This window comes from Ctenopharyngodon idella, chromosome 17, assembly GCF_019924925.1.
Source record: "Ctenopharyngodon idella isolate HZGC_01 chromosome 17, HZGC01, whole genome shotgun sequence".
Lineage (NCBI taxonomy): Eukaryota > Metazoa > Chordata > Actinopteri > Cypriniformes > Xenocyprididae > Ctenopharyngodon > Ctenopharyngodon idella.
In genome coordinates this window covers 213,737-228,918 of record NC_067236.1, presented here as the reverse complement: position 1 = coordinate 228,918, position 15,182 = coordinate 213,737, and the positions used below count along the sequence as shown (strand labels likewise).

At 37.9% G+C, this 15,182-nt stretch overlaps 1 protein-coding gene across 3 annotated transcripts in view; it reads left to right on the top strand.

Annotated features, from left to right (window-relative positions):
* Positions 1-15,182, top strand: part of kif6 (kinesin family member 6) — a 204,618-nt gene that overhangs the window by 134,787 nt on the left and 54,649 nt on the right. For all 3 annotated transcript variants that reach the window (XR_007925896.1, XM_051867843.1, XM_051867844.1), the window contains exons 14-16: positions 9,050-9,152; positions 11,375-11,430; positions 13,585-13,635. Coding sequence is in view for 2 of the 3 variants with exons in the window: in XM_051867843.1 (XP_051723803.1) it covers positions 9,050-9,152; positions 11,375-11,430; positions 13,585-13,635 (210 nt within the window). In the remaining variant the exon portion in view is untranslated. The remainder of the gene's footprint in view (positions 1-9,049; positions 9,153-11,374; positions 11,431-13,584; positions 13,636-15,182) is intronic.

The window sequence follows — 15,182 nt, the reverse complement described above, 5'->3', positions numbered from 1 at the left end:
AGGCTGAATAATTGGACACTCCCAGTGAAGAGTACGGTTGTTTACATTGTGATATTTTATGCATCTTGTGAATCTTCGCCCATACCTCTCTGGAATGCCTCATAATAGGATTTGTGGTCATGCCTGAACACTGAGACAGTTTTCTCAATAGTAACCCAAACTAAGTGAGTATTATTGTTCCAATGTTTGGCCAATTTGGCCATTTCATAAGATACCTGATAAAGCCGAGGGTCTGGTAGTCCCAACCCTCCCTTATCCCGAGAGGCACATAATTTGTTAAGCTGTGGTGTTGTAAGTGGTAGCATCATAAGCACGTAGTTAAGCTGGGGCGAGACCACCATCTTGATTATAATCACTTTCCCCCATAAAGTTAACTGGATTTTCCACCATTTGTCCAGGTTATTTCTTATGTTTTGCAAATGTGGTGCCAAATTTAACGTAGGAATCCCTTCTAACTCCCTGCTTATCTTGATACCCAGATATTTTATCCCTCTTGGGATCCATCTGAAGCCAAATTTAGTTAGCACATTTGCCATTACATATTCCGGATATAGGCATAGCTTCAGACTTTGTCCAGTTAATCTTTTATCCAGACACTTTAGAATAGGATTGAACTGTCTCCATTAAATGAGGTAAAGACTTATCTGGATCTTTTACTAAGGCCAAAATGTCATCAGCATATAAAAACAATTTGTGTTCTTTGTCACCTCCCTTTATGCCTAGAATGTTTATATTAGACCTGATAGCAATGGCCAATGGTTCCAGTGTGAAGTTGAACAATAATGGCGACAACGGACATCCCTGTCGTGTCCCCCTGGTGAGGTCAAAAAACAGGGAGACTTTACCGTTGGTAATCACACATGCCTTAGGTGTTTTATACAATATTTGAACCCACTTTATGAAACATGGCCCAAACCCAAAATTTGACAACGTTGTAAATAAAAATTCCCAAAGAACCCGATTGAACTCCTTTTCTGCATCGAGTGAAAGGGCAACAGTTGGTTCGGGTTTTTCACTGTTTAGCCAAATTAAGTGTAGTAACCTTCTCATGTTGTCTGTTGATGACCTATTCATCATAAATCCAACTTGATCAGGGTTTATAATATTGGATAACACCTTCTCTAACCGTAATGCCAGAATTTTACTTAAAATCTTACAATCTACATTAATCAGGCTTATTGGTCGATAATTTGAAGGTTCGGTGGAATCTCTATCTTTCTTAGGAATCACAGATATTAGAGCATTGTTAAAAGAAGGAGGAAGAGATCCCCTAGCATATGCCTCATTATATACTTCTGTTAAGATGGGTGTGAGTAAATCTATATACTGTTTTTAATATTCAACAGGGAGCCCATCTAATCCTGCTGACTTACAGTGGGTACGGAAAGTATTCAGACCCCCTTAAACTTTTCACTCTTTGTTATATTGCAGCCATTTGCTAAAATCTTTTTTTTTTTCCTCATTAATGTACACACAGCACCCCATATTGACAGAAAAACACAGAATTGTTGACATTTTTGCAGATTTATTAAAAAAGAAAAACTGAAATATCACATGGTCCTAAGTATTCAGACCCTTTGCTGTGACACTCATATATTTAACTCAGGTGCTGTCCATTTCTTCTGATCATCCTTGAGATGGTTCTATAACTTCATTTGAGTCCAGCTGTGTTTGATTATACTGATTGGACTTGATTAGGAAAGCCACACACCTATCTATATAAGACCTTACAGCTCACAGTGTATGTCAGAGCAAATGAGAATCATGAGGTCAAAGGAACTGCCTGAAGAGCTCAGAGACAGAATTGTGGCAAGGCACAGATCTGGCCAAGGTTACAAAAAAATTTCTGCTGCACTTAAGGTTCCTAAGAGCACAGTGGCCTCCATAATCCTTAAATGGAAGACGTTTGGGACGACCAGAACCCTTCCTAGAGCTGGCCGTCCGGCCAAAAGAAGAACCCAAAGATCACTGTGGCTGAGCTCCAGAGATGCAGTCGGGAGATGGGAGAAAGTTGTAGAAAGTCAACCATCACTGCAGCCCTCCACCAGTCGGGGCTTTATGGCAGAGTGGCCCGACGGAAACCTCTCCTCAGTGCAAGACACATGAAAGCCCCCATGGAGTTTGCTAAAAAACACCTGAAGGACTCCAAGTGGTGAGAAATAAGATTCTCTGGTCTGATGAGACCAAGATAGAACTTTTTGGCCTTAATTCTAAGCAGTATGTGTGGAGAAAACCAGGCACTGCTCATCACCTGTCCAATACAGTCCCAACAGTGAAGCATGGGTGGTGGCAGCATCATGCTGTGGGGGTGTTTTTCAGCTGCAGGGACAGGACGACTGGTTGCAATCGAGGTAAAGATGAATGCGGCCAAGTACAGGGGTATCCTGGACGAAAACCTTCAGAGTGCTCAGGACCTCAGACTGGGCCGAAGGTTTACCTTCCAACAAGACAATGACCCTAAGCACACAGCTAAAATAACGAAGGAGTGGCTTCACAACAACTCCGTGACTGTTCTTGAATGGCCCAGCCAGAGCCCTGACTTAAACCCAATTGAGCATCTCTGGAGAGACCTAAAAATGGCTGTCCACCAACGTTTACCATCCAACCTGACAGAACTGGAGAGGATCTCCAAGAAGGAATGGCAGAGGATCCCCAAATCCAGGTGTGAAAAACTTGTTGCATCTTTCCCAAAAAGACTCATGGCTGTATTAGATCAAAAGGGTGCTTCTACTAAATACTGAGCAAAGGGTCTGAATACTTAGGACCATGTGATATTTCAGTTTTTCTTTTTTAATAAATCTGCAAAAATGTCAACAATTCTATGTTTTTCTGTCAATATGGGGTGCTGTGTACACATTAATGAGGAAAAAAAATGAACTTAAATGATTTTAGCAAATGGCTGCAATATAACAAAGAGTGAAAAATTTAAGGGGGTCTGAATACTTTCCGTACCCACTGTACCATTCCGCATAATAGATGCAGCTTTTCTGACTTCAAGTTCTGTTATTGGGCCTTCCAGCAAACTCACCTCCTCTGAGGACAGTTTAGGCAGTTTGAGATTGGAGAAAAAACTTAGCAATTCTTCTTGTTTAGGATTAATATCAGCAGTGCACAATTCCTTATAAAACTGCTGTAATACATCATTTATTTCCTTTGTTGAGGTAACTATTGTATTTCCTTTCCTAATAGCTGCTATTAAATTACATGTATTCTTTTGCTTCAACTGTCTGGCTAGCAGCTTACCAGTTTTCTCCCCATCTTCATAGAAAGTGGCTCCCTGTCTAAATAAGGCATATTCTACCTTTTTATTATACATTTCCTGAAGTTCAAATTTAAATTTACAAATATCTTGATACAACTGATTTGAAAAGCATTTGAATAGTTCTTTTTCATAATTCTTAATTTTGTTGTCTAATTCCTGTATTCTGTCCAAGTCCTCCCTTTTCCGTTTAGATGCATAGCCTATTATCTTTCCTCTTATGTATGCTTTAGATGCCTCCCATTCAGTTGATCTTCTATCAGTACTACCAGTATTAATTTCAAAAAAAGACGGTAAATCTTCTTTAAACGATAAACTAAAGGCCTCATGAGATAGAAGTGAAGTATTTAATCTCCATCTGCCTTTTCTCTCTTTGTCACAGTTAATATCAATGCCTAACTTCATGGCAGCATGATCTGATAAAGAAACATGCTTTATCAAGGTATTCGAGATCAGAAACATATCAATTCTGGAATGGGATTTATGACAATGTGAGTAAAAGGTGTATTCCCTCTCGCTCGGATTCATTAGACGGCAAATATCCACTAACCCATTATCTTCACTCATCATATGAATTGCAGCTCTGTCTTTAGGATGTGGTTGGTTACTAAATTTACTTTTGTCTAGAAAAGCATCCCAAACTTGATTAAAATCTCCAGCCACGATTATTTGACCTTCCATTTCCCCTGAAGTCTTGTTTACTTCATAGAAAAAACTAGGAACCCCTATATTTGGTGCGTAGATGTTACACAACACCACTGTGATACCGTTTATCTGGGCCTGTAAACAGACCATTCTCCCCTCACAGTCTTTGACCTCACCAGTCAGAATAAAATTTAATTTCTTGTTCACCAGTATAACAACGCCATTCCGGTTGCTGGAAAAGGAACTATGAAATACATGTCCAACTCACCCATAATTCAATTTTAGAGCCTCTTCCCCTTTAAAGTGTGTTTCCTGGATAAATGCGATATCCACTTTATTATGTTTCAAAAAAGTAATAACTTTGCCTCTTTTTATAGGATTCCCACAGCCTTTTATATTCCAAGACATGCAATATCAAGATGAAGAAAAAAAAAAAGAAAAAAAAAAGGATACCAAAGCCACTGTTGTGTATATAGACCTATATGGACATTGCAACCTAGCAAGTATAATAACGAATTTTTTATAGTAAACTTTGTCATGACCGAACCTTTTTTCATGAAAATTTTACAAAAAACAAAACAAACACAATTAAGTAACATAGAATGCTCCCTTGAAACACAAACTGGGAGCTCTGACCGATCTCTGGTCTTTAAACTAAAACATAAAAACAAAAAAACAGTTGCAGACATAACACGCAACAACAGAAAATAACTTCTACTGGTCCGCGGGGCACCCCTCATGCAGCCGGTTGTCACTGTCCAGCTGCACGCTACTCGGGCAGCACATCATCTAAAGCTCAGAACCCACTCACGATTAATTTCCACTAATGGTTGACTTTTATATGTTCCTCACCGTCCGTAAGCATTACTGTCTTAAAAGGACATACCTGTTTATGTCTCAATGCAATGAGCGCAATGTGCTGATGAAACGTTCCACTTCCTCGGTGCTGGTATAACTACGGTTTCTACCTTTCCAAGTAAATCTCAGGATAGCGTGGAAAGCAAGCGCGTATCTCACATTTAGCTGTTGGAGCGCTTTCTTGGCAGGCAGAAACATCTTTCTTTTTTCAGCCAGCTCCCTCGTCATGTCAGGAAATACGGATAGTTTAGCATCCTTCCATTCAATTCCACGACACTCGCAGTACTTTCTCCCGCGCTGACTGCCTCAGAAACCTGATCAGCACCGGTCTCGGTGGTTGATCCTCACTTGGCATGGGGGCCAATATACGATGAGCCCTCTCAATTTTGAATTCCCCCTCCATGTCGATCCCAAGGCCTTCACTCAAAACTTTCTTCACACATCTCTCCAAGGTGCCGTTCGTCCCATACTTTTGTTTTTTTGTTTGTTTTTTGTTCCGCTTACTATGGTTCTCAAGCATTTGAACACGATCCCACAACACTTTTATCTTCTTTTCTTTAGCATCTTTGTCTGTCACCAGTCCTCCTGTCACGTCCTCCAGTTGTGAAATACAGCCCTCTGCTGTCCATCCTGACTTGCAGCCCGTTCACCATATCTTTTAACTCTGTCATTGTCTCTTTGATAGCGATTGTGTCCGCTGCAACTAACTGAAGGGTCTTACTCATTTTGGTAACTTCAGCGAAAACTTTCTCCAGGCTCACTTTTGCGTCAGTCTGTTTTTCGGGCGGGCTCAAATCTGCTTTAGCCTCCGTCGGAGGTGGGGTTCGCCTGGTCGCCATGCGGTTTGCTTCCCTGAAATATTTGGATGTTGTCATCATCGTAATACCGACGGAAACGTGATTAAGTTCCTAGAATCCGGATCATGGACGTTTTCAAAGTATTGTTTCCAATGAAATGTCAACTACTTCATTATAAATTATATATTAATTAGCGAGTGGATAAGAGCTTATCTAGAGAGCCGCCATCTTGCTTGAGGTACTCACGTGACTCCTCTTTTATGGACTTTTGAGAAAAATGTGTATTCCCTGTCATTGGGATGAAGAGCTCTCCATACGTCACTAAGACCAATTTCATTACAGTATTTCAAAAGATTTATCTAGATTTGAGGCCACTACATGTGATTTGTCTAATCGAGGTACAATGCAGCAGTTAAAGTCACCTGCGATTACAGAGGAAGCATAAAGCCAATTGGAAAATAAAGAAAAAACGTGTGTGAAAAGAGAGGTTCCACTATCAGGAGGGGCATAGACATTCAAATAGGAAACTTGTTCTCCATATAAAACACCCTTAATCATTACATACCTCCCTGCATTGTCTCTTTTAATTTCGACCTGCGATAAAGGTAAATGCTTCTGAACTAATATCACCACTCCTCTGCTTCTACTACTAAAGGACGCATGAAAAACTTGACCTACCCAGTCCCGTTGTAGCTTCAGATGTTCTAATTCCGTTAAGTGTGTCTCTTAGAGGAAGGCTAAATGAACTTTTTCTTTTTTTAAAAGATTTTTATTTCTTACAAGAGACCCATGCTTGTTCTTCAGATGTGAATTTTTGGACGTCGCAATGGGGCAGTGATATTTGGCATTCTTTTGGAAGTAATCACTCAGCAGGAGTTTCAATTTTAAAGGGTTCATTTAAAGGTAAAATTGTTAGTAGTAAAGTCCACAATGGGGGTAGGTGGATAATTCTAACAGTATCCATTGATGGGAAATTGTTTTTGTTAGGTACTGTATATGCCTCAAATATTAAAAAATATAATGTTGATTTGTTCTCCAATATTGAAATTGAGATAAATAAAGTAAGAGAAAGATTTCATGATATCGAATTTATTCTAGGTGGGGGCTTTAATATTGTCCCAGATGTTAAGAATTCCTATTCCAATTAGACCATCTACAACTGATTCAGAACTATCTATATTTTGTGCAAATTTAGGGGTAATTGATATATGGAGATATAAACACCCACTTTTGAAAGAGTACACATGGAGTAATAGGTATACATCTAAACAGTCAAGAATTGATTTTTGGTTAATTTCTAATTCGTTATAACAAAATACAAACGGAGTGTCCATTAAACCATCAATATTATCTGATTACAAAATGATGTATCTTCTCATTAAATGGAATAACGAAACTTTTTTTAAAGGCTCTAAGACTTATTGGAAACTTAATAATAGATTATTGGAAATTGATAGTTTTAAACATGAAATTAAGAAGATAATACAAAAAGTTGCAAAGTCTAATAAGTCAAAGAAAGAGGAAATTATTAGAGCTATTTGTAACATTACTAATAATAATACTGACAGGAATTTGTTAATGAATTTGCAGGCTGAGTTAGATAAATTATATAAAAGTCAAAAGGAACATTTAATAGATCACAAAGATGTTGGTTAGAAGAAGGGAAAACTAATTCCAGATGCTTTTATATTTTGAAGAAAAGGAATGGAAGAGTATACATCTATTAGAAAGCTTAATATTAATGACCATGAAACACAGGACCCTATTATTATTTCAAAATATGTCTCAAATTTTTATGGTAAATTATATTCCAGCAATGCATGTTCCGTAGACAAAATAGATGATTTTTTTAAAGCCCTTAAAACATAACATAGATAGTATAGATAAAGAATTTAAAGCCCTTTGTGATAAGGAAGTATCCAGTTCAGAGATTAGAACAGCTATAAAAAAAAAAAAACTTAAATGAAACGAGTCCCCCGGTAATGATGGCATAAGTGATGAATTTTTTTTTTTTTAAGTATTTTAGGACGATCTAGCTGAATTTCTGTTAATGGTCTTTAAAGAATTGGTCTTTAAAAAATTGCAGGATTCAAACACACAACGAAGGAGATATCTTCAAGAACATTTAACACTCTGGGGTCTGAGGCTGATTTGGGGTCCTGGAGTAGTTTTGACATGCGTTTGTGCTTTTTTCAGTTGCTTGTAAACATATTAATGACAAAAGTCTCATTACACTGTATTCAGCAGAAACTAGGCTACAATAATATGTGAGCAACAAGTATGTACATGTTTGTATTTTTGAGAGAATTATGTATATGCATGGTTTTTGAAAAAAAAAAATAAGTCACTCAAATAAGGCCTCAAAACACATACTAAATATTTTTTCACAAGACTTTTGGGAACTTTATATTTTAGTCTAGAGTTTTTGCTTCACAATGATGTAAAAATCATTCTGCCTACTTGGACACATAAAACAATGTATTGATTTTAAATTTCTAAGACACTTTTTGTTTAGGATGGCCATATGCGAGGAGGCATGAATCTTCAGGATCGTATCAGCTATTGTATTAACGTTAATATAATGTCCACTCTTAACAGAAAGCATGACCCTCGTTCGGCTAAATTAAGCAGGCGTGTTCAGTTTTTAACTGTAGTGATATGTATAGTGCATTTTTCTTTAACTATGCAGCAAACTTTTAAAAAAAATACTTGGAAAAAAAACCTTTTAAACCATTTAACTGATAGTATTAATTGGTCAGAATTCTTACTAACTATTAATGGTTAATGGGTCAATATGAGCATCCCTAATCCCAATCAATATCACACTGTGTTTGTTCATCGAGGCCAGGGGAGAACTGGCCCCCCGACTGAGCCTGGTGTCTCCTAAGGTTTTTTTTTATCCATTTCTGTCACCTGATGGAGTTTGGGCTCCTTGCAACTGTTGCCTTTGGCTTGCTTAGTTGGCAATATTTTAATATTCAGTAATATTATTGATTTGACTGCACTGACATTATCGGATGAGAACACAACTTGAACTGAATTGACCTGAATAATGACACTATTATCATCTGTAAAGCTGCTTTAGCTGATTTGAACTTGTTTCATAATGAATTAACTTTATACAGATGTTGAACCGAACTGAATTGAGCTAAATAATAATAATATTATTACCTTGCTGTAGCTGCTTTACAGCAGAATTTGAATCTGTCTCTTATTTAAAAAAGTTTGCATCATAATTCTGTTACTTTCCTGTTTATTATTGTGAAGCTGCTTTGAAATAATTTCTATTGCATAAACCCTATAAAAAATAAAGGTGACTTGAGGTGACTGGAGTTTAATATAGCTTTTGTGATTTTCAGTCCCAGAGTTTGTAAATGAATGCCATTTTATTATATATAATGGTATATGTTCACATAACCTTATTAGAGACCATTTTTGCATGATCTTAGTAGATAACAGTCTCATAACTTTAACTACTCTTCTCTTTCAGTACCGGAATTATCTGTGGGTCAGCAGGCAGCATTTGAAGTCTTTCTAAGGGACCATGAAGACCGTTTAACAGTAGAAGATAATAGGGCTGTGTTGCAACAAAGGTCAGTGTGTGCTACAGTGTCAGGATCCTACCTTGACAGGTAGGATCTGATGGTTATCTGAAGGTTACTTGTGTTTAGTGTGTCTGAGTTTGTTTTATTCCTGAGAACATGACTCTTTATTTTTGTCTGCCATGTGCTCATTTGTCAGTCTCTTGTTCCTGCCTCCTTGTTATCTTGTTATTAGTTAATTTACCCCACCTGCTCTTCCCCATTACCCTCCTTTTTCCTTCCCTATTTATCCTCCCTGTGTGCCCTTTCTTGTGCAAGATTGTTGTGGTGGTTTTCCCTGCCTGTTCCTGTCAATCTTACCTTTTGCAGTGTGGTACTCAAGCCTAGCCAATTTGCCAAGTGCCTGTTCTGGACTATTTCTTTTTTCACATTGCAAATCTGTGTTTAAGTCTTTGTCATCCTTAACCCCTCACCTGACAGAACAATCTGGCAAAAAGAGGACTCACTAGAGCTATTATGGGCGTCTTCCTATTCCCGTTTCCCAGCCTCCGCTTTCCAAGCGGTGGATAGTTTCAGCAAGATCTTTTTTCTCCAGCTGAGGGGGCCACCGTTAAGTAGTTTGCCTTTGGATTGTGTAGTATACTGAGTACAATTCTAGCAGTTCCAGTTGTTACCGCTAGGTAAAATGACCATACTCCTTTCCTTTCTGTGTGATTTTTCATGTAAAATTACCTCATATTTTGGTGACAAGAATACCGCTGTTGAACACATGAGAGTTGTATGATGGAGTTATGGAAGAGAAAAGTGTCTGGCTAAATGAAAAATTGCAACTAGTAGCTGCGTTTGATAAGAAAACGCAGTCATGGGAAGAATACAGTTTAATCTGAAATTTGCTGAGCCCTGATCCGCCTAAATCTAAGTTATATAATCAGTTGGTGGATTTGTTAAAAAAACATTTCAACCCGAAGCCGAGAAAGTTTGACTCGTGCTCAAGGAGGCCTGATGAGACAATAACTGACTTTGTGGCTGAGCTATGCAAACTTGTACAGGGTTGTAATTGTGATATACTGCAGCAGATGCTGAGAGACAGGCTTGTACGTGGAGTTAATGATGAATGAATCCCAAATAAATTAGCCAGTGCAGCACGTATGTCCTGTTACACATGCAAGGAAACAAATCCCACCTGATTGTAGATTCAAAACAGAGACGTCAAGCTCACGCATGTGGTAAAATTAGGGGGTTAGACACTTAGACACTGTTGAGTGAGATGAGTATGCATACTCACATTTAGTTTAGAACTACAATAACCATCATGTTTACACAGCGCACACAACGCATCTGCACCTTACTCCTGATATCTCTCAGCATTGGAACAGGAGAGGTGTCAGTCTATAAATGGGAAAACAAAGTAACTTGCATTACTTATTTGAAAAACGAACTCATATTTTGTTGGAAATTTAAAAGTAATGAGTTACTTTATGAGTTACTTGAAAAAAAAGTCTTATGATTACGTGTTACTTGTAATGCCTTACCCCCAACACTGTTCTTTCCTCAAATTGCTAAGTCCCCAGTGTTTCGATGACCAGTACGCTGATGGAGGAAGAATAGACCTGCCTCTACTTCCACTTCCACCCCAGAGCTGCCCACTCTCTCTGCCACAACACCCCCCACCACCACCCCCCAGAGGCGGCTGTTTCCACATCTTTCCTTGTCCTCACAAGTGGAGAAGGAGGACTCCTGTCATTTCAACATACACAGTGGTCCCAAGTCTAGTCCTGGAGGTCCTAAGTCTGATGGTCCTAAGTCCTGTGGTCTTGAGGGTGCCTAGTCTGGTAGTTCCCAAGTCCAGTGGTCCCAGCGTCGCCAACTCTCCGATTCTTCGTTACCCTCGTATTCCTATCTCTATTCATTTTCCCTGTGCGCTCTGTCTTGTGCCAGATTGCTGTGAATGTTTACCCTGTCTAGGTGGTCATCTTGTGTCTGGTCATCCCTGACATTCCTGTGTCCTGTACCCCAGTCCTGCTGCTATATGCCCTGGACTGCAGAATACGCACCATGCCTAATCAGTTCAACTGGAATACTTGATCAGTGTTTGTTGATGTTCTATATACATACAAAGATTTTCAAATGCAACATTGGTCTTCCTGAAAGAAATAGGGCACTTTTTGACAATTTGTCAGTTTATCAGTATTCACTGATGTTCTCCTTGGTCAGTATTCATCGATGTTCTACATACATACAAGGATATTTACATTGGCCATTTTATTTTGCAGGTTTGTTGAAGCTAAGGCACTTGGTGAGCAAGTTAACCAGATCAGGATCAGAGTCAGTAAGTAAACTCTACACCTTTTTGTAGCCAAATCTGGACACGTCATTTAGCATATACATGTCTTCCAGTTCAACTTATAGGTAGTGATGCGAGGGGAAAAAAACAATATATATATTTAAATAACATTTAAGATCCAAGATTATCTATTTCAAAACATTAAAAATAACATGAAGCCATTTTCTCAACTGCACATAGTATGGTGTCAAATGGCACCACAATAATCTGGATTGATATCTGACAGAACAATGGCACCACAATAATCTGGATTGATATCTGGTAATACAGGTAACACTTTAGTTTGGGGACCAATTCTCATTATCTCACTATTAACTACTTGCTTATTAGCTTGCATTTACCCCATACCTAAACTTACCCCATACCTAAACTTAACCACTACATCAACTCCCTTACTAACAATTAATGAGCAGTAAATTAGGCAAAAGTCATAGTTAATAGTGAATATGTATTCCTCAAACTAAAGTGTGACCGTAATACACAGCAGGAAATGCAGTTCACTCCATTTTTATGTCAGTAACTCTTGCCTGATTGCCCACTGAAGCTAAGCAGGACTGAACCTGGTCAGTACCTGGATGGGAGAGTTTTCTTGGGAAAACTAGTTTGCTGCTATAAGAGGTGTTAGTGGGGCCAGCAGGGGGTGTTCACCCTGTAGTCTGTGTGAGTCCTAGTATAGTGATAGTATAGAGACACTACATTGTTAAAAACACTGTCCTTCAGAGACATTAAACTAAGGTCCTGACTCCCATGATGTGATTTGAAAAGAGTAGTTGTGTGTCCCTGGCATTCTGGAAATGGGTGTGTAAAGCTGTGAAAAAAATGGGAGTTTAGAGGGTTTAGAGGGCTTCTTATTTCTTATTTGTGCATCCTCATTTTCTGTCCTTGCTTCCTTTCCTTGCGTCTCAGCTCCACCTCCCTTAGGATATGAGGGAAGAATGCAAGGAAAGAAAATGAGGACAGAGGAATCGAAGGAAATTTTATTTCAAATTGAGCTAATCTTGATTGTCATCAAATTGGAATATTCTTGAAGCGTTTTGGTTAAGAAATTCATAATAAATAATAATAAAGCAAGAGACCCTGTTCAAACAAATTAAAATTACTGTGACACATGTGAAGGGGGAGGAGAATTTATACATGCGACAGGTTTTTCGACAAGAAACACTTCCACATAGAATACACCTGTGCATCCTCGCTCTTCCGGCTTCAGGTCCTCATTATGCAATTAGAGAGTTGAGCTGAAGGAGAGTTGTCCTTCAAGATGTCAAATTTTGATTGGTTTCCGAGTCACAGGCTGGAGGATGGAGGAGCGAGTAAACGAGGAAGCATCAATTTGAGTATTGAGAAGCACCCAGGGTATAAATATGCAAGGTAACAAGCATTAGTGCTGCTAGGCAATGCTGTCCAGCCAGTCAGACAATACCCATGACACAATAGGGAGACACACAAAACAAACCTGCAACAAATCCAGACACCTAAAAACTGCATCCTGCTAGCCAACTCCCTAAAGTGTTGTTTTGTTGTCTCTTGCTCCTTGTCATTACTTTCTGTTTAGCAGGCTAGTAAGCATGTGGCTTCCTTATCAGTGCTGAGTTGTTATAGAATCAGAAGGAATGATATACAATGTAAACATGAGCTAAGAAGTCCATTAACTCGAATCCATCTGGTTTTCATTTATGAAGATAAAGATAGCATTATCAATCAATTTAAATAACATGTTATAAAAAAAATACGTTCTCAATCAAAAAAGATTTAAAAAAAAAAAAAAAAAAAAAAAAAAAACTCAGCTGGTATGTGTTGGTGTATATTGGTCCAGTGGTATAAATCATAGTTTTTGACACGGGTTCAAAACCCATCCATGCCTACATGCATGATTTCCTTGCAATGTAGTGTGGACTGTGAAATGGAGCTGAGGCACATGTCAGAGAGAGGGTTGTGCTACCTGAATATGTGTCATCTTTTCAATGTCTGCTGCTGACTAGAAAGGGAAGCATAATGCACATTCATGCACTGGTGTATGATGACCTGTCAAAGGATATTCATCACGTTTCAAAATAACTTTAATTTGAACAGATCAACAGTGCGTATTCTTTTCACATTTGTTTTTCTTTATCTCCTTACACATATTTCCCTCACTTCTAGATGAGCTGAAGACCCAGCTGAAAATTAGACGAAAGCAAATGGCAGCCCAAGGTTTGTGCCTTTCAAAATACTTAAGTCCTCTAATCATTTATTATTACAATACTTTTTTTTTTTTTTTTACCACATCCTCATCCTCTTCAGTCAAAGGTGGGTCGGTTTGTGTCATGGGTCTGGCAGCAACTGCCTTTTTGATCAGTTTAGAAGAGAAATTCTTCCAAGTTTACAAACTTTTATATCAATGCAGATGGCCTGTCTTTTAACAAGGCATATTTCTGACTTTATACCATATGCCTGTTTTCCATTATGGAAAACATCAATTGAAAACAAACTGCAAGGTCATGAATGTGGTTTGAGCTCTGAATTATTTAATAACAATAATAATAATAATAACTTTGAACTCTGGAGTTTCTGAACTCAGCAAAAAATATAGTGAAAATGCTATATACGCATATTTATTTAAAACACAACATTTTGCAATACCAGTTTACAGTTTTTTTTTTTATAGAACCCACACAACCACCACCAAATGTGTATGTACCTACAGGCCAATTTTCACGTAAACAATAGAGAGGTGTCATTCTTGTTTTGTAAAAATGAAATTTTATGATAATTACACATTTTGGGCGGAGTTTACCTGTTTGGCGTGATGGCGTTTAATCTCCCTGACAGCCTCTGTAGTTCCATTTAGCCACTTGTTAGCTTCCGCCACTTTCAAGACATGTAACAGCTTAAAAAATTAATGAGTAGTATGTATTTTATGTTGTATAGAATAAAATGTGAAAGTGTCTTGAGCTTGTGTTCACCACAGACCTTATTTCAGCTATTTAACCAAAATCCCATTCAAAAAACCCATTGACTTAGAGAGGATGGAACCGGAAGGGCTAAAATGCTAACGCATTTTGGCCTACAAAGTGATGTCATACCTGCATCTCTAGTATAAAGATTGTTTTAATTAGAAGAGATTTAAGGAAATTGACATGATTTGAGACATGTATGAAGTGTTTTGATACTTTTAGTGCATTTTGGTAATGAAATTTACTGCTGTGAAGAGTTTTGTAAAAGTGACCTAAGTTACATTTCTCAATATTACTTATTGAACTGGGGCCGTATGTATAAAGCCGCTCAGAGTAAAATTTTAGTCTTAAGTGTGTCAAAATTCTAAGAATGACATAATTTTACTCTTATTCCTAAACTTAAGAGTAAGTGTGATTTATAAAGGTTCCTAAGTGTCAAGACTAGGTCTCAGCTCCTAAATTATTTAAGAGTGCTAGAGAGGTATCCTAACCTTGTTAGGAGTAACAAGATGGCAGCAGAGAGGAGGATGACATGGAGTTGCTAAAACAATACAAACTCAATTATTTTTGTAACTGACCTAGTAAGAAATTTGATACCTTTAATAAATTAAATAAATGTAATAAATATTATTAAATTAATCAATTTAATACATTTTAATAAATGTAATAACGTTTAATAAACTTTTTTATAACTTTTAAGGGGGGTCTGATGCTATTTCATGCATTCTTACTTATTTACACTGTTAAAGAGTTGGATTCTCTTGCTAAACATGTCCATACTTTCAAAAAACGAGTTGGATGTAT